Source organism: Echeneis naucrates, chromosome 20, assembly GCF_900963305.1.
Source record: "Echeneis naucrates chromosome 20, fEcheNa1.1, whole genome shotgun sequence".
Lineage (NCBI taxonomy): Eukaryota > Metazoa > Chordata > Actinopteri > Carangiformes > Echeneidae > Echeneis > Echeneis naucrates.
In genome coordinates, this window is record NC_042530.1 from 8,380,705 (window position 1) to 8,401,412 (window position 20,708).

At 40.3% G+C, this 20,708-nt stretch overlaps 2 protein-coding genes across 3 annotated transcripts in view; one reads left to right on the plus strand and one right to left on the minus strand.

Moving 5' to 3' along the window:
* The window catches only part of prex2 (phosphatidylinositol-3,4,5-trisphosphate-dependent Rac exchange factor 2), a 77,316-nt gene extending 76,222 nt beyond the window's left edge, over positions 1-1,094 (minus strand). The window contains exon 1 of one of the 2 annotated variants that reach the window (XM_029529390.1): positions 753-1,094. In XM_029529390.1, coding sequence (XP_029385250.1) covers positions 753-890 — 138 coding nt within the window. In that variant the 5' untranslated portion in view covers positions 891-1,094. The remainder of the gene's footprint in view (positions 1-752) is intronic. The other variant, XM_029529389.1, reaches the window with a different exon arrangement.
* Positions 1,095-7,708: 6,614 nt separating this feature from the next.
* Positions 7,709-20,251, plus strand: cpa6 (carboxypeptidase A6). The gene is made up of 11 exons (XM_029529659.1): positions 7,709-7,824; positions 10,308-10,383; positions 14,335-14,459; positions 15,616-15,730; positions 16,253-16,354; positions 16,437-16,541; positions 17,666-17,776; positions 18,340-18,430; positions 19,386-19,588; positions 19,738-19,822; positions 19,918-20,251. The coding sequence occupies exons 1-11, from the start codon at positions 7,709-7,711 to the stop codon at positions 20,130-20,132; spliced, it is 1,344 nt and encodes a 447-aa protein (XP_029385519.1). The 3' UTR covers positions 20,133-20,251.
* The last annotated feature ends 457 nt before the right edge of the window (positions 20,252-20,708 follow it).

Consider the following 20,708-nt stretch of genomic DNA (forward strand, 5'->3'; position numbering starts at 1 on the left):
CCATCCTTGGCACATCTCCCTCCACATGAATTTGATCAAAAGTTGGCAGAAGTAGCAGAAACCTGCACTCTAAGATATTTTCTATGCTGTGCAGCAGAATATGGCAATAAAAGTCAGGCTTTTCGGGTGAATCAGCTAAACTCGTTTCCCCTCCGGTTTTATATTTTCTATCTGTTCTGTCACGGTCACAGTGATGGTTGCAACAATCTGGTCTGATGCACTTTAACTCCAAGAGGAATATCTTTCCTGGTTGGCAGAATTGATGTGATTTCAAAGAGAATCGATGGCTGCGATGGGAAGAATTTGATGCAACCATGCAACTTAAATAGACAAAATGAGCCAGTGGCCCAAATGGCTTAAGTGTCTGTCTGATCAGCTCTTATCAGACAAACCACCATGAGCCTCTAACAGCCTACATGGGAGGAGGATTAAACATCACACTGGCTGTGCAGGAAATAAAGCTGTGCCGTGCTCTTTTGACACTGTTCTTCCAATTTCACACTTGCAGCGTAAAAAGTTAATATCTCCGTGAAAGGGCTGTCACCAGTCCAAGAAGTGTCAGTTTCTCAGTGAAGGTGTCAGAGGGGACTTGCACAGTGGACCTGTTGCTGCAGCCTGATGCATCCTGCATACTAAACAGGGCGCCTGTTTTTGTTTGTTTGTTTGTTTGTTTGCGTGCTTTCATTCCCTCCGGCTAAACTCTGCCCTTGATACTGATCTCTAATGGAAAATGAATGAACCTGAGAACTCACCGAGAGAAACTCTAGCGTCCCGACATAATCCCGTTCAGTTTTTAAAAGTTCATTCAGGACGCACACTCGTAACCGGAGCTGTTTCTCCAAATCCTTCCCGCTCTCAGCTCTGTGCTCGCTTCTGCTCTCCTCAGTCATCGTCGGTCAATCACAGCAAACTTTATTTGTGTGCTTTTTTTTTTGTTGTTGTTTGTTCGTTTGTTTCTTCGGCGTTAGGAGCTTCACATCACCGGAAAATGATTCAGTTGTGCAGCATTGTCCAAAGTGAAGAAGGAGCCGGTCTCTGCAAAAATCCACCAAGAAGCAGGAGAATAAAAAAAAAAAAAGACGAGCAAATGGATGGAAGCGGATGAAACCCGAGCTGATCTTACAAAGGAAATAAAAACAGAGATGGGATTTAGACACAGCCTCAGTGTGGGGACTGGACACCACTTAGAAAGTTGGGTCCATGTGACTCTTTAAGTCCTCATCCTAATCCTGCCTCCCTCCTGCTTTTACTGTGAAGGACCAGCATCAAGGCAGCAGCAACCGGCTCCAAGCTTCCGGTCGAAGCTTCTAAAATAAAAACGCTTCAACGACTTTATAGGGGAAAAAAAGACAAACTCTCAGGTTTAACAATATATTTTATTTATAATTCACCATCAATTGAATTTTTAAGTGAAATGCACATGGGCTGAAGTAATGGTCTGATTTTTTTTCATCCTTTTCCCTCTTAAACTGAAGGAGAAAATATTCTACTTCCTTAATTACCCACAGAAACCTTGACACCTCTGGGTGCTGCAGAGGACAGGAAAACACTCAAAACTTTTTATTCCAGAAGTAAGAAGACTTTCTCCAAGTTAGATCACACACCTACAGTTTTGCTTCAATGGCAGTGATGAAGTGAAGTAAGAAGGAAAACAAAGTCACCTTCACCTGAAACCTCCTATCTGTGAAGTAAACAGTGTCCAGCTGGGACCAAACTGAGAGGAAAGACGGTTCCATTACAAAAGTGAACAATGATTAAAATGACAATGTATTATTTTAATGACTTTAATTGCTTTCTCTCTCCTTATCATAAAGAAGCATAGTTGCTTAATGAGGGGATGGATTTCAGTCATAAAACCCCAGCCCCTATCATTAAATTGCAAATGAGTTTATCACTCATATCTTGGAGATAATAGAGAACTTATATTACTTTGATACCTGTGAAGTTCTTTAAATTATTAACAGTTCTTGATGACAAAAGATAGCGAGCTTGTGTGGAAACAAAAAAACTGCAGATATATGAAGAATAATGATGTGTATCTTACTGTTGTTGTATAATATAATCAGCATATCAATGTGACTTTCTGAATGTACTGTATTAATAGTGATTTTTTTTTTCAAATTGCCAGATATAATTCGTCAATCATCATTTTACTATGTATATCTTTTTTTTTTTCTTATACCAGCAGGCAAAAATATAAATTAATGAATAAACAATGATACAAATAAACTATAGATAGTGAATGAGGTGCAGATATACCTGCACTGCATGAGGCTGGCAGTGGTTTCCTCAATGATAGAGCTCGCACACAGAATCAAAAGCATTTTTATTCTGACAGAATGTGCCCAGATAGAAACAAAGCAAATGAGTTATGTTGTAATACATAAGAGGCTGGATCAAGAATAATGAAAAAGAGATTCGGTATATGACCGCATAAAGGTCTAATTCATGAGGTAGGGTTGCATTGGAAACACTCTGAACTCTGCCAGAATGCCTTATTAGCACAAAAACACCCACTAAATATGTTTCAAATTGACAGATGAAAATGATAATAGTGGATGCTTGTGCTGAATTTGTGTGGCCAGACGGATGTTTTTGTGGTGTTTTGACAGAAAAACGAAAATGAAAATTAATTGCAGTGACTTTTCTTGTTACAAATCTGTCCCGATGACAGCCTCGTCTTTTTTAACATATGACTTTCTTTGAATGAATCGTGCAGATTCTCTTCCACAACAACTCATCCTTATAGACTGGTGACACATAATTCCTATTAAGTTGAATTGAATCCATCTCTTATATTGCCGTTGAGCTTTTGTGTGAGGAAATGCAGCCATTGACAGAAATACAAAGATTCAGATGCCACTGCTTGATTAAGCAGATTGTGGGTTTGATTAGGACAAAATTTCCACAGAACACAGAGGAGAAATCTCCCTTCTTGCTTCCTGCCGACACTGCAGTGCAGGAGCAGTCTCTTGAAAAAAGCCAGTTAAGTGTTTATAAATTAAATTAGGCACAGTCAGGGTCCTTTTACACCTTGGTAAACAGCAGCACAATTAACACTAAAACCGGCTTTAATTTCTCCATCTTGAAAGGCTTTCAGCGGATTTTAAAGGAGCCATTTGGAGTCCACGGTCATAATTTGAGGATTAAAATCTCAGCAGGTGGGGAGTCAGTTCACACCGTTCTGCAGCACATGTTTTCATTTAATGTACCTGTTTCTTTGTTGTTGGGTTGTTGTTGTTGTTTTTTTTTTTTGGAGCCCGGTCTGCAGGGTATACTTCAGAACATTCACCTGAAGAGAACAGGATTTTAACTGATGAATACCCCAATGCCCCAATTTACCATCAGCAGAGGGGGTTTATATTTTGTCTCAGTTGCAAGTGAGTGGCAGGTGTGTGTGCGTTGAGGGGAGGACATGGATTTTACTCATTCGTTCATCTTCTACCTCTACCTTATCCGTTTCCAGGTCGCAGCCAATCCCAGCTCACACTGAGTGAGGCCGGGGTCACCAGTCCACAGGGCCGACACACAGACACAGACAACCATACTCACACTTTAGAGGGCAAATCAGAGTCACCCACTAAGCTTACCATGCATGTCTTTGGACGGTGGAGAATAAGCACAGGGAGAACATGCAAACTCCGCACAGAAAGGCCTCACGACCTTCTTATGGAGGAGCAGCAGCTTTTGAACCGGAGTAAATCTTGACATGTGGTATACTCTGGTGGTTAGATCCAGTACTGCAGGATGGTTTACAGCTTATTTTCTGATGTTTATATTTTCCTCTGTGCTGTATTTTTGCTGCCACCAGAGAGCAGTATTGTTTTTGAATAAAATATTGATCCCACTTGGAATCAGAAATAGATTTTCTATAAGTAATGCTTATATCAGAGAAAGCTGAAAACCCGACATTACATCTATACTAGACCTTGAACTAAATTCTGCTTTTATATAAAAAATTTCCAGTGCAGGTACATTTCCAGACTCTCAGAATTTATTGCACATAACTTTGGACTTTGTTTTTTGTGGTTTGAGTGTTGCTATACTGTTCTTTCCACTGGAAAAGGAGTGTCACACTGATACGAGCAGCTTTTCTTCACTATCAACTGTACTTAATGTCAAAGAAGCGTGGTGATAGTGTGTTAATTTGCACTGATTATGTATATCTAAGTTTCTTCGTTTCCGTCTATGAGCTTGTGGCAGCCAAAACCAACACTCCTCCAATACATATCTTCAGCGCTATCAGTCCAACACATTGTTTTCCTTAGTTCAGATTTCTTTCATTATATTCAGATGGGAAACACTGACAGAGTGGAAATTCAGTATAGAGTGCGAGGCTGGGATATATTTGAAATCAGGTTTATTACTATGGGTTAGAGTTACATCTCAGCCTTTCAGAGGACTAGATAAAAAGTACATATAACCTTTATCTTGGTACTTTTTATTCAGATAACCCTTATTAGTGAGTAATTTTTCCTGGCTGTACGGTAGAACCCTTTCGGAAAAAAAAAAAAAAAAAAAAACGCCATTTGCAAGGGAGACAAATTGGATTGTCATTTTATAACAGAACTTCAGCCTCAATTGGGAAAATGTATACCACGAAAGGGCATTCATTCTCAACATCAGGCTGTAGAGCGTAAAATCATTTTGGCTAAGGTATATTGGTTCATACAGCAGTGGTGTGGATCAGTCAGGATAAATGGTATGCTAAAGCCAAGGCAGGCTGCTGACACAGACCTTCTTCTATCTATGTAAATTATTCTTTAAGTTCTGGAAAGAGCCAGTAAAAAATAAATCCACCTTTTAAATTGAAATAGGAATACATTTGCAGAAAAGGAATGTATGTGAAATCACTATGTACTGGTGCCATGGCACTTTGTTATAGAGTTTCCCTTTTAATCTTCACCTCACTGGAAGTCTTGGCTTGTGCCTTATAATCTAAGAAATGGATGATCTAAGTTGCAGATGTTTGAGGAAAAGTAACTGTTCAGCTTATTAAAACTTCATGTTTGATCCAGTGCAGTGATGGACACAGAGTGGTTGGTCTTAAGGCTGGTCATCATTCATTCATTTGAGAGTAAATCTCAAATCTCAGAAGTCCTTGACCTTGAGAGTATTTTATCTTCAATTCTTCATTCATTGTCAGAGTGCCATTTCTTTTAGCTGTCAAAGTGTCTGCTTTGCCTGGAATCAGCACCACCTTCTTTCTTTTACTTCTCACTCAAGGTCAGAAGGTCATAGATGTGCACTCACAGCTCTGATCAGGGTCAGCTAACATCACGAAGAGCTGCAGTTTGCTCCACAGTTTAGGCGAACCCTCCCTTTTCAGTACCACAACCAGTTCAAGCCCCACTTTCAGACCAGGCACTTATCAAAGAGCTCATTCATACACCTCAGCCAGGTTGAGGTTCAGAGAGGAACACGGTGATTTACTGGCCCTCTCTTCCACTTCACAGCTTCAGACGCCACTCTAAGAAAGATGCTTGCTTCTTCACCTTCCCGCAGACCACAGGATGTGGTGCCATGTGCCCAGGTCCACGTTCCTGTGTGTTAAAAACAACACCGAGACCGCCGCCCTGACTCCGAGAGCAGCAGTGGCAGCGCCATCAACCTCCATCTCTGTACCCAGCACGTCACGCCCAAATGACTGGCTGATGTAACAACCTTTACATGTAAGCACTTTCACTCTGCCCACAAATCCCCGAACATGATATACATGGAACGCAAAGCAAGCATTTTAATGAATATGCTTCTGTGTGCAGCTGTCATGGTGCTCAAAAACACTTCAGACTCTGCGTTTATGCTATTTTTGAAAATAGCTCTGTCAGTAAACCTTTCTTCAAAACTTCATACATTAAAGTGTTTAAAAAATGTTTCCAATTTGAGGTGGATGAATTTTATGGCGTTTAAAGATGCATTTGCTGTCTGACTCCATTTGAATGTGTTGATCAGGTCCTCCTAACCTCTGTGGAGCAGCCCAGAGAGCACCAGTTTCCGGAGAGGGGAGAAAACGCCAGAAAGGGCTGCTGTTTACGTTGTGTTTTAATTTTTATATCAGCTTTATCATTCTGTTTCTGTGGAGGATTTTTGAAGCATTCACAGAAGTTTAAAGTTGTTAAATAGTAAATAGCCTAAAAATGTAAAGCTGTTAAAATCATTAGAAGTCTGTACTGAGCCATGGAAAGACCCAAAATATTAACATTTAAACCAGCTTGAACCTCTACACCTTCATAATGACTTTCTGTAGTAAATATACCAGGATACCAGGCACGTAAATTATTATTCTGACGCTAATTCCAGATGTAATGCTTGACATCCCATCCAGCACACAGACTTATCTTCAAGCCATAGTAATGACAACTCATGTTTGATCCATCAATACACCTTTACAAAGCAAATACCAGTGAACACAAGCTCACATCTGCTTTAATCAAATATTGAGGTCATGAAGTGGTTAAATGCAATGCTGAATTTTAGCACCTGAGATTGATAAATATCATGATCTCAACTGCACCATTAGAACTATAATTCCACTTCTCTCTGTCGTGCCACAAAGTGGGTGTTGTCAACAACTGTGTTTCAAACCTGTCTACTGTAGTATGAACTGTAGTGTAAATTGGGGGAGGGGGGGGGGCGGTTTAGAGATCAGGGTGTGTTTGGGTCTGTTGCACAGTAATTGGGTGTAAAACAGGTGGTGTACTGTTGACAATGGAGAGAAGCATGTGAAAAATGCGCTGGTGCCATGCAATCACAAAAGGAAAAGGTTGGCAGTTGACTTAGACATTTAATCACTGTGTTGGGTGATAAGTAGAGGATCAAACGGAGGCACAGAAAGCCTAGAATAACAGGGAGAGCCACCTAAAGCCCCGCACAGGGATTCCTGGTGGAGCCAGGCCAAGACACTGAAAGGCTCACCTCTCATCACACCGACTTTGGGACTTTGGGCTATAGATATATAATAGCGAGGGGAACAGAAGACCCATGAGGATTTATCTGAATGATCATAAATCTTTATTATCAACATTTTATATTGTTGGCTCCCACTGGTAACCCACAGAGGCTGAACAATAACAAAATATTAGGAAATTAGGCCAAAAAATAAAAATGCAGCCACCAATGAATGAATTAGATTTGCATCACTTGCATGAAGCTGGAGCATCAGAGCACATCAGCCGCCCTCAGAGCTTTTATCAAAGTAAGCAAAGTGTAACTCTGTTGTTCTGAGGTGATGGAGGCGTTACTTGATACACTTCACATAGATCTTTAGGCTTACCTTACCGTATTTGTCATGAAAGAAGAAAAGCTACATTGCGTGTGCATGTGTTCCTGACACACTGCAGATGATCCCCTGGGCGCACAGTGCGCGCCACACACGGATCCAGTTACCAACTTTTCGCCGACACCGAGCCACGTGACTCAGGTCGTCCTCATTTTAAAACGAGCTGCCGCCTCCCTGTAATTCCCTCCAGAGCTCCAAAGAGCTGGTAAGTGCCTCCCTTGTGCCAGCTGCGCGACTTTAGCACCTTTTGCAGCCTCTGTGTCCGAAGAAGAGCCTCAGGAGAGACGGGGAGCTCCGCGTTTGGCCCCACCGCTGATGGCGCACTGCTGCGGTTCACTTCACTTTTTCCCTCTCTGCTTCTCAATCGTTTTCTTTTTTCTTATTTGATAAGTCGGCGTGCATCCTCCACCTTTGATCTGCTGGCCCAGGATGGCACTGGACCACTGGAGCGCATTCCGCGCCTCCGTTTTGCTGCCCTGTGTGATAGTCTGCAGTAACATGTTATGTCCCGGCGGTGCCTTCCTCTACAACAACCGCTATGCAGGGTGAGTAAAGACCCCCCCACTATTTGTGGGGCTCCCATTCATTCAGACTGTGATGTTGTCAGAGATCTTCACATGAAGAGATGGGCTTTATCTTATGTTGAGAGAGGGGGAGAACAAAGAGAGTCTTTATGCTCACCGGCTTCGTTTTGGGACATATTTCCTGTTTGAGACATAATATGGTGTTTTAAGTTTGCTCCATTATCTTGGCAGACTGTTCTTGTTTTCTGATGGGATGTGGATATGCCTCTCTGCTGAGAGGCATATCCAGATTGGGGATTGGGGATGGGGATGCTTCAGCAACAGTAAAAACTGCTCACAGTAATCATTTCACAAACTGTTGTAAAATGTAAAAAAAACAAAAAAAAAAAAAAAGCAACTACTGACAGCTGTTCATTCTGCAGACACCTGTTTCGGAAAATTGCAAAAGGTAACTACATTTTTAAGCAGTATTTTTCAGAAAACAAGCATTCTGTTTATCTGGTTTATGAGGCTGGATGTAAGAGACACACTTCTCCATCCAGACGTGAACAGACACTTCCACTGAAAGACCATTTGCTGGACACCAATAGGAATTTCAGTGTTTATAGAGCGAGCATAGCTCGGCATGTAAGAATATTTTTTTTTCTTCTTTTAAACCCCTCCTCATCTGTGTCAAACAATATATGTTTTGGATGTACTCCAAAAATTGTGTTGCTCACACTGTGGTCTAGTAATATTTAGTGCTGTGAAGGAAGGGTCGGGGGTTGAATCAGTCATAACTCAGGGATCTGGTGCATGTTGTCCTCAGTAGTCTTAGAAAGAGCCTTATTAAAAAAAAAAAAAATCTTTAGAGGACCAGCTTGATATGATCAAACTACAAGTGTTGAAATGGAGAGAGGATAATGATGATATCCAAGTAACAAAACAGTACAGAGAAATGACGTCTATGTTTAAAGGCTGGATTTAAAAGCAAATTGCCTCCATTCCAGAGAGAGTCCTTCTGCAGACAACTTAGAGACAGCTTCAGTCCTAAAAGGCCTGCAGCTGGTCGATGTAAAGCAAAAGGCCTCTGTCAGACCAGCACTGCAGCAGAAACAGTTTGTCATCTTTGACTAAAAGATGAAGAGATGGTTTAATATGGATTACAGTTGAGCTTTGGCATGCCACTCTGCATTTGTGCTGTGCACGGCCCCTGTACACAAACTGTGCTTTCTTACATCAGCGAGGCTTAGCTGAAAATCTGTGAGCACACATTCCTCTGATCTTTAGGAGGAGACAATATATTACTGGCTACTCCAGGGTTGTTTCTGACGTTGGAAATCTGTCTGCATTCACAGTACTGACTGAGAAACTGCTCCATCCTCTACTGTTGTTGTTGCCATGGAAATGGCACAGTGTTGTGGTCACGGAAAATGGGGTGGTCGCTCTTGTTGGGTGCCCAGGTCCTTTTGTTCCCCAAACCTCAGAGTGGCCCACTGCCACCTTTGTTTAGGGGGCCCCGTTTCCTGTGTGACACATTGTAAAGAGCAACGCTCTTTGAAAGGAGCAGAATGTGAGAGAGCAAGACACCCGGGGAGAAAGAGACAGCAAAGTAGACGCAAACAGATGGTACCTGGGCAAACAGAGAGCCGCTCTATAATTAAGACACTGTAATGAATTATTGGCAGAATGTTAGATTTAAGGTTGACCCCAGAAACTGTGGTTTTCGGATTAAAAGCAGCACTCTGTTGGAGTTATGATGACAATAAAGAGTCTTTGTTGTGTTCTAAGGCAAAATAAAAGATGTGGTTTGCAAATTCAGTTAGAAACACTGTCAAGTTTCTTCTGTCCGCTTACAATTGCTCTTTCAATTATTTGACAAGAGTCACATGAAAGTATGATTTTTATGTTGAATTTCGATTATTTTTTTTACTAACTGACTGAATCTGTTCTCGATTGAAATATGTTCTTGATTTACAAATTAGGAAAAATTGAATGAACCGCTCAAAATCAACAAAGAGGTGTTTTGTCCACAGATATTTCAATACAGAAGATCAGAGCTTTGTTTTAAATCTGATTTTGTCTGTGAAATTTAGAAAAAACATAAATCTAACCAACAAACATCTGCCTTTAATTGCATCTAACAACTATCCCAGGCATTGCAGTTTGTTTGCTTTATGTATCCACCCAAGAAAAGATCCAGGTGCTCTACCTGCAGAGTTGAAAACGATGAAATATAATCTTGTAATTATGTCTCATACAGCTCGTTTCACTGTGGTTTGACCCTATCATCTATAGGACTCTATAGGAGGAACCACCCATTTCACCAGCAAACATCTGCTGTTATCAGTGTCATCCTCAATCAGCACAGAAAAGGTGGCTCAGATGTTTTCTTGAAACATTAAGCACTTAAGGAAAATGGCTCCAAAACCCGTTGCACTGAACTTCAGTGGGGTGAAAAGCCCCGTGGGTCCCTTTGATCCCGCAGTAACATTACACTCAGAAGAGCTCTGTTGTTTTTGCAGTGATCAAGTCTTCAGAATAACTCCGAGTAATGTTGAGGAGGTCCAAGTGCTCAAGAAAATTCTGGCGCATATGAAGGTTAGCCCTTTTTTTTTCCTTATATTTTCTAACACACACACACACACACACACACACTTAGCACTGAATTAATGCTGTCATGTTATATACTGTATTTGTGTGTAATTCAATTCAGTGACAGCTTATCACCCAGTCATTACATAATATTTTGAATACATTGACTTGAAAATCTATTTATTATTGACTTGGTGCTGCAATAGAAGTGAAATATCTGTTGTTATTCTGCTCATTCCGGCCTGTAGTTGGCCCTCTGTTCTTTCTGTGAGACTTGATTTGCAGTCACATTTAACGGCAGTGTGATGCTGCTGTTAAATGTGACAGAGAAGTGGGGACAGTTCATACTGAATGCTTGGATATGTTACAGTTCACTAAATGCATGAACATGTGCTTTAAGGATACTGAAAGTCACAGGGAAACCAAGAAGGCCAAACTCATTTGGGAGTAATTAGCCATCAGCTTTGATAGTATGTACAACTTTCTTTTGCACATTGTCCTAGTTTGCAAAGATAAAAAGCATTACGCAAGTCTAGTCCTGCCCACAAATGAGTAAACTCTTATTAAATAAAGAATCAAAGAATTCATTTCTATAATTGACTGAACAGTTGATTAAAAGAAAAATCCCACCATCCCATCTGTCTGACGCTGTTTTAAGACTTTATCAAAATATCTCCTGGTGCATGGTTTGAAACAAATCTTCAGTTTTTAAAAACAGTGTATGTTAGAAAAAATAAAACATCTTCACATCTGGTCCACTCACAAGTTTTCAACTTTATCGTACAATTTCCTCATGATTTCAGAGGGAGTTTTCCAGAAAGATATTTGTAATCTGGTGTAATTTGTTGTTACTCTTAGATTTAAATAAATCCTGCACATAATGTAAGTGAATAGTTAATGTAATGAATGAAGTACTAAACTACCTTTAAACAATTTAGAGATTTTGTTCATGATGAATGTGTAAAATAATGGCTACGGCCACAAAGCAGAGTGTTCGCTTTCAGCCCTGAACACCATCCAGGAAGGGGAGCGGTCCAGATTCAGATCAAGTGGTCCAGCACCAACACATCTCCGGGCCGGGAAAGGACGGAAGAGGACAAAAGAGAGCGCAGTAAATGTTTATGATTTGCGGTGTGCAAATCAGGCAAGAGCCAAACTGCTGGTGAGGATCTGGCCTGAGTTCCATGGAAGGGCAGCAGACATGGTGCTCTGGGGCCAACCAAGGCAGTGAAAGTGACTGTTTGGACAGCTGTGGACATGTGTATTCAGTATCTTAGCCACACCACCATGCTCCCAGTGCCAGAGTCAAAGTTTCCGCCTCATAAAAGACCTGAAGTCAAATAATAAATGACTACTGTACACTAAGTGCGGAGGAATCAAGAATCAGATCCATCGTCAACAAAATAACATATTTTCCAGTAAATTTATTTATTTTATTTATTTTGGCAACGTTGGCATAACACTTAAAGTGTCCTTTTCTGTGTTGCTCCCACCACATGGTGATGAGTAGACCATTCCAATGAACCTCTGGTTCACTGAAGAAGCAGCAGCAACACTTTAGATAAACTAATCCAACTAAATGGTACATAGCATGAGCTGTAAGAGTCACCATAACTGAACAGAGTGTGATTTATAGAAATGGCCTGTGGAAACAAATTGTGGAAATTTAAAGTCGGCCTCGCAGCCCTGAACAAACCGCAAGCTCAGAGAACTTTCATGAAAACTTTGAACTGTCAAAAAAAGGTTTATCTAGATTTTCATAAAGACTTTATAATCACTCTGTGGGCCCTATTTTCACTTCAGCTTCTGTTGAAAGTTAATGACTGTCTGGAAGAGGACACAAGATGGTGCCTGTCAATTCCAGCAACTTGTCCAAAGATGTTGAATTTACTGTTACATATGGCAAAAAAAGGTCATCACAGTTGAACAGCTGGATTTATTCAGTGTTCGAAAAATGGCACAGTTAATGGATTATGAAAATGCTACTTGTGTTGTTCCCATGTTGTTTGGTGGGAGCAGTGACATAGAATCAGTGAGTGTCTCTTCCTCTTAGCTCACACTGTAGAAGTGTTTTTAGGTTCTGCAGGGTTTAAATCTGTGACGCACATGTGCTAATATCTTGAAATGACAGCTGCTGTCATTGCACTCCATGAATTATTACATTATTATTGCATCAAGGTCGGCTTCAGCATTTGTCTAAAGATGACATCATTGTCATCTCAGTCAGTCTCTTCTTAGCAGTAGAGACAGACTGTCTTGTCATATTGCATTATAAGGATAAACACTGAGTTGGCACTAAATAAATTTCTCTTTTCTCATCCTAACTTTGTACATGAACCATAACCTCTGTCCTTGCAAAATGATTTGAGGCACTGTTTATACTGCTATGCTAATTTTGTTTTCTAATCTAGCCGTTTCCAAAATTTATGGTAAACCAAGATACCTGTCTGCTAGCTGAAGCATCATATTTCATGGTCTACTGCAATTCTCCGAGAGTGAATTAACAAACGTTTAAAAATGTTAAACTGCCTCTTTGAATGGTTTACATTAGAAAAGCCAACATCAGGTTGTGAAATGTGTCGCAGCCAAAAGCATGCCAGTGCTGTGAATATTTAAACCTTGCTTGCATATAAACACTCAGCTACAGCTTCACCACATCTGCCTGAAGGAAAAGGGCGATTCATTTTATAGAACTATAACTTTTGCTTCTTGTTCTGCTCATGACTGTCTTCCAAAGCCCAAACCAAAACAACAAAAAAATCGAATAGCTACCCAGTATACACGCTCAAAAAAAAAAAAGAAAAGAAAAGAAAAGAAAAAGAAAATCACATAGTCAAGCGATTTATGAAGATTTACAGATTTATGAACCAGACAAAGAACACATATTTATGGCTTATAAATACAGCTATAGAATTTCAAATTAGGGGTGCTGTTTCAGAGGAGTCTTATTATCTGATCAGGGATGTTTTGTGCTTTTTTGGCAGATGTGTTTTAGTTTTGTTTATTTAACAGAGGAGCATTGCTGAAACATTAGAGGTATTTAACCGTTTGGAAATGCCATAAAAGTGCTTCAATAGTCACCAGGCATTCCAGCTGAGGGCTCTCTACTCCTCTGGCTCTAGAGAAAGCTAAATGAATCTGGTATGCATTCTGTAAACCATTAAACCAATTGACACATTAACAAGCGTCTGTACCAGCCTGTGCGTCTCTACCGCGATGCTGCAAATGAAGGCCAGCTGAGGGCGTTCACACGTCTGCGAACACAGACATGGAAGAATGTCCTGAGTATACAGCGCTCTATCTCTTCTCTCTGTGTGTCATTTGTAGGTCAGTGCTTTCTAGTTTGTTAAAAAAAAAAAAAAATCTTAGTAGCCCCCCCACCCCCACCCACACCTATTGTTTCATCAGAGTTACCACATGGTTTCTGTGTTGATGTTAACTTCGATTTCAGCCGATGAGCTGTGCATTTTAACTAAAAGTAATACAGCCTCGGATAACAGGTGCTGAAGGACGGGATCTTTGTTGCTAATACATGAGGTCAAACAGCAAAGAGTCAAGTAGCGATTCACTCTTGATTACGGCTGAGTATGCTTTCTCCCATTAGCACTGTGGAGTCATCAGTATTTCCCCTACTTGCTTCATCACTTGAGGGAAGAAACTAGAGGAATGTTAAATGGTTCAGGGTTAAGATTGCCAAACCAAAACAATATGATCATCATCATGATATCTGAGTCTAATCTGATTTTAAACATCCAACAGTTTAGATTATTGAGGCTTTTCTTCTGGGCATTAGTTTAGTTATCAGAACATAACAGATACACACTAAACGTAGATTCAAGCGAATTCTAAAAGTTTGTTTCAGTGTTAACTATGTGTGTCTTTAAATTTCTTTTTTTCTTTCTTTCTCGTAGCTCGCAGTTACTTTTGTTTCAAAATCTTTTTTGTTGTTCCCTTTAGGTGGACTTTTGGCAGCCCAACAGTGTTTCACTCATCCATCATAATGCCACTGTGGATATCCATGTGAAACGCAACGACACACAGCACCTACATGCACGTTTAAAGCAGGATTGTATTCATTATCAGTAAGTCTGGAAGGACCATAAGGCCAGAAATAAGTTGTTTCCCTCGAGATACAGTTGCTGGACATTGCAATTATCCTGCTTTCTCCAGTCAGAGTATGATTTGCACGTGCAGTTGGCCACAGTTAGCATGCAAAAGCTCTCACGCTTTCCTCAAAGCTGGGACCCACATAAATACACCCTTACACACAGAACATCAGAGGCCATCATTCAGTCAGCCCCGAAAAGAAACCCTTTCATCTCTCTTCCCCATCCTTCATCAAAATTAATGTTAAAATGATGAAGTTTTATCAAAGCGGCTGTAGCTTCCATTGTCATCTTTATCCTTAGGGGGGAATTGCAGATCTAAGGATGAGGAGGTTTTTCCCACTCTCTGTTGATTTGCTTTAAAAAAAAAAATTAAACTAGCACTGCAGGGGACACCTTCTTTGGAAGGTAGTTGGGTAATTGAGGATTTTTGTCATTTTGAGATGTTATTGAAGTAGTTATGGGTGAAAAAGTGTACACATATGTCCTTGTGAAGAAGCATGTTTTAGGAGATTATGGTTACACACATAGCTGCTGTGCAGAATAGATCCCATCATCTATTTTATTTTGCTGAGGGAAGAGAAGAGGCAGAGGGTTTGATAAGACTGAAAGCAAATTTCTGTACAGATAACGGTGGTGATAATTATGGCTTCAGTAATTTTCAACACATTTTATTTACTGGTAGACAACACGGCCATAAATAGCATCATTTGTGCAATAGTAGAGTGAGTGCTGATGTCGAAATCTGTTTTTGCACTGGAGGACAAGAGAATGAGTGCAAGCAGCTGTATAATTGGCATTTAACGAGTCAACTGTAAATCCAGGACCCCTCTGTCCCCATTTAAGCTAGCCTTCAACACTCAGCAGATATATTACAGTCAGTAACTCTGCAGTGACGCTGTAGTCTCTCTGCGATGGGAATATGTCTTACTAACTATTTTAACTCTTAATTATTTCAGTTCTCCCATGTCATTTTTGGAGCACACACACACACACACACACACACACACACATATATATATATATATATATATATATGTTACAAGTTAGCAAGCAAGGAAAAGAAGGATTAAGAAAAAACAAAAACAAAAAAACCGAACTAATCCAAGTGTCCTGACTTTCCTATCCGCAGGGTGTTAATCTCCAATCTGCAGAAGGAAATTGAAAAGCAGACAGGATTTCGCTCCTCTCGCAAGCGGAGGTCTGAGTCTCAGTATGACTACGAGGTTTACCACTCTCTGGAAGAGGTAGATGCAAACACCAACATCTAATCTAATCATATCTCTCATGCTCCTCTGATTTGTTTCTAAAGCATGCAGAGAACGCTCAAACTCCAAATTATATATAGGTCTCTCTCGCACAACCTCGTGCTTTCAGACACAAACACACGCTCCACTTCCAACAGTTCACAACTCTGGAGTGTTATTCAATCGTGGTCAGGCTCAATGAAGCAGCAGGAATTCCACACACAGGTCCTCCGAGCCTGCAGAAATCTTTAGTGTGTTGTGCCACTGTATAGCGCACACACACACACAGACACACGCACATGAATCTCTCTGTGATGATGGAGATAAATTATGATGCAAAGACATATGCCCTTATGAATGCTCATACGTGACACATGGGAGCATATGCATAATACACATCATAGTCATGAAAACAAAATCACAGAAGAAAGTCTTTACTCTGTCAGGCTTTGGTAGTATTTGGATTAACTAAGAAAAGTTTAACTCGCGAATCACTTCTCTACATTATTTTCTGGCCTGAAGATCCAGAGCTGGATGTTTGAGATGAACAGAACCCATCCAGACCTTGTTAGCATGTTCTCCGTTGGGAAATCATACGAGAGAAGACCACTGTACGTGCTTCAGGTAACAGACAAAAACATAACGAAGAAACACATAGCATCGTGCTCATCTTACCCTAAAACTGACAGTTCCTGCCTTCTGTCAGCTAGGAAAGAGAAGCCGTCCCCAGAAGAAAGCTGTGTGGATTGATTGTGGTGTTCACGCTAGAGAATGGATCGGACCTGCCTTTTGCCAGTGGTTTGTCAAAGAGGTAGTCTGGTTTTTTTAGCCTGCAAATGTGAGAGTTAAAAAAGAAATTAGGTCACACGTTATTTCCACCTCTGTAATGCAACAACACATATCATTCTGGATGCCCACCGAATGGTGGCCTGCAGCCTGCAGTCTGATGTTTGGTCTCCTCGCTGTTGACAAAACATGAACATCTGCTCACTTGTCACGCGTAGTTATGCAAATACTTAAGAAAACCTTTTATTGTTCAGATGGTGAACATGAAACAAGCATTTGCTTGAATTCCAACACAACCTCAAAGTATTGGTGCTCTCTGAAATGAGGAGGTGCAGGACCAAATTCAAACATTAACTGCAAGAACTTTTAATTGGTTGTTTTAAACTACTTAAATGCCAGATGAGTAGGATTTGCGAAATAATGACTGCCAGAAAGTTTAGGTAATTAAAGGAAAACAGTATGACTATCAATTTAAATCTCCGATTTATCCCCATTCCTAAGAAATTCTTGCATGATTAAACTCAATCAAACTCAATACTGAAAGATAAAATGGGGGTTTGGCTGAGTCAAAACAGTGATTTGTTGTGCTTCAATTCTGTTTGAAGACAGTTTTTTAAATTTATGTTTTTGTCTCTCATCACAGGGACAAAAATGAAATATATTACTAATTACTTATGGCTATCATGTGGCCTTAAATATAAATGGAATTCTTAAAACAAGAAGAAGATGAGTAGGACCTGAGTGAATGAAGGAGGCAGAGGCAGCAGGAAATAAAAAACAGATTAACATAAAACTAAATCGTGGGGGACTTGTAAACAGTCAAAAATGCCCTGAGAGAATCTACTGTGATGTAGTTATTGAGGTTGGCCACTGGAGGTCAGAGTGCTATCTGTGTTCATGTTAACCAACAGTCTGATTAATAAGCGGGTATTAGCTGTATTAGACCAGCTCTCCTCCCCCAAGCCCTCATCTGTGCCAGTCTGAGTATTGAGACACTATAGTTGTGTGACATGGTGAACATGCATAAGCTTTGAACATTGTAAAAACGATACATAGTAATGACATGTAGTTATCTCAGGCTAGATATATGTCTTGAGTACGGCAGTTTAGCGGCTCTGTAATTATATTGTGTTTATATCATAATTACAGGCCATCAACTCGTACCAGTACGACTCTGTGATGAGACGACTGCTCAACCAGCTAAACTTCTACATCATGCCTGTCTTCAATGTGGATGGATATCACTTCAGCTGGACCACGGTACAGTAGGTCTTTCTACATACACAGCACAAACTAAATCTTTCTTCTGCTTGCTTTAACTTTCAAACTGGAATAATTTGAAATTTTTATTGTGTTTTTTCAAAAAAAAATTTTTTTGACATTTCCTTATACCATTTTGATACTTTACATAAAATGCTCAGCTCAGAGGAGAAATCTTCTATTTTATTCAGGTTTGATATTCAGGATAAAAAAAAAAAACACCTCTCTCCTACTCAGATTTTGAATATTTTTGAAGGTAATATACTGTTCAAGTGGATCAGAATTCAGACTGTAATTGAAAAACTCAATAGCATGGAGATGTGATATTCTGGTCATTATGCTGTGCTTATCTCTGCTGGAGGATTTATCTATTCTTCTGTGAAGATAATGCCTGTGAAAAATGTTCCTCAACTACTGTCTCCATGTCTGCTGTTAGTAACCGACTCACTGGGCCTCAATGAGTGACAGATGGGTTGTTGTCGCTGGCAGAGATCCGTGTGTATTGGATGTGTCTAACAGTAAGTGGACACACAGTGACAGTTACTTTTTTATTTTCCCTGTAGGATCGGTTCTGGAGAAAAACACGGTCCAAAAATCACAAGTTCCACTGCCGAGGTGTGGATGCGAACAGAAACTGGAAAGTGAAATGGTGTGGTGAGTTTCTTAACACACACAAACACACAAACACGCACACGCATGTTGTAGTTTGGCAATCTGTTGATTTCAGCCTGTTGCTGATGTAGTCTTTCCTGTCAATTAATTGGTGTAAGCTGTGGGTAAAATATTTGTGTGGTGACGAAGGTCTGTTTGATGTCCTTTAGAGCCTGATGGGTGGTTAGCGGGTGGTTGAGCCAAATCATCGTTATTCTGGGAGGACCATGAGAACACAACAAAGATTCATGTGGTGCATACACACATACAGAGATATAAGTTATCAGAAACAAAGAGAATGAAGAACCACATGTTGCATCCCCAAGGGAGCATCATAAAATCAGCCATCTGGGTAAATAATGCAGAGTTTCAAAAAGGACCCAACAGTGCAACTTAAGGACAGCAATAATTACAGGACATTTCCTGCATGCGAGGATCTTTCTTCGTCTGCTCTGAATTTCTGAATAAATCATTTCAAATCAAGTCCTTGCTTCAATCATTAACATCATTTAATGGCACGTGCACTGATGTGTGTTCTCCTGTAATATGTAAGAAGGAGAAACAGGGACAGTGAGCTTTTCAGGATACCAAACATCCCATCACCCAGAAACATTTATCCATGTTGGTAGGCCTTGAAAGTGGGGGCCAGTATTTCTGTAAAGCATTTTGTCGTTGGTTATCCTTGGCATTATAGTGCATTCTGTGATTTCAATCTGTGTCTGTATTAGTTTTTGCCTATAATAACACTCTCTGGTTTCTTACTGCCTGCACAGTCACTGTAGCTGGACGGCGTCCAGTAGAGGATGAATACACATCACTGAGCCCAACCTTTTTCTTTTTTTACGATCGGGTATAAAATTGAGCAAAAATTTAATTTGTCCATCCAGATCGGTTTCTGAATGCATCTTGGAGAGATTCAATCATAAGACTGCACCCCTGTTCTCTTCTTCCTCCTCAGATGAGGGTGCCTCACGTCATCCCTGTGATGACACCTACTGTGGTCCCTTTCCTGAATCTGAGCCTGAAGTCAAGGCTGTCGCCAAGTTCCTACGCAAGCACAAGAAGCATCTCAGAGCGTACATATCCATCCATGCCTACGCCCAAATGCTGCTTTACCCTTATTCCTACAAATATGCAACTATTCCCAACTTCAGCTGTGTGGTAGGCCACCTGTTTTAAATAGTAATAAATAAATGGTAAACAACCACTTTTTAATCAATATAGAAAGTTCCAATGTTACTTAAATGAATCAAGCTGATGCTAAAGCCTATTGTGAAGAAATAAACTGTCCTTTTGCTTTAACTTTGAAGGAGTCAGCAGCTCAGAGTGCTGTTTCAGCGCTGTACTCCGCCTATGGAGTCAGGTATAGATATGGACCTGCCTCCACAACTCTCTGTGAGTACTGGTCCCTCTCTTTATTGGATTTTTCAAGGTTAGGAAACCAAACAGAGCTATCATGACTGTTCTAAGCTTTTCCTACTCTCTCCCAGATGTTAGCTCAGGCAGCTCTATCGACTGGGCCTACAGGAACGGCATCCCGTATGCGTTTGCATTTGAACTAAGGGACACAGGATATTTTGGATTTCTTCTGCCTGAATTGCTGATTAACCCAACTTGCACTGAGACCATGAGGGCTGTGAAGGCCATCGCATCAGGTCTGCTGAAAAAATGTGAGACAAACAGGGACAGACTTCCATTTATATGACCACACTGTAGGCCCCCAATACCCCCAACACAGCTACTTATCCAAACATCGCATATTCCTCTGAGATTTCATCTTAATCCATGCTATAATCTGATGAAGACCTGCAAAGGATAACCAAAGCTAATTTGTTTGAGGTTCTTCACTTTATTTTTCTTTTCTCATGTGGAATGAACTGGTGGGGGTTTTTTGGATGCCAAAAATAAAAAATCCAAAACGAGCTAACTTGGTTAAAGACAGATCACAGAGGCAATGTCAGAGAGCATCCTGTTGCATCAGTGAGCTATGATTTATGTCATCCAAGTTAGGAACTTCAATCTTGCCCATGATTGCTTGTAATTTATAATCCTTTCTTTGTTCCTAACGTTTACTGTTGCTCTCCACTGACAAAGGATTAATACAGACTTCACTCTCCAGTATGCTTTTTTTTTTTTTTTTTTAAGTGAATGGCAGTGAACAGCACTTGTCACACAACGGCACTTTTTTTTTAAAGCACATCTAAGGGTTTACTGTCTTCCAAAAAATTAATTTGAAATAAAAAGTTTTCATTTTTAATTATCACCATCGTATGATTGTGCA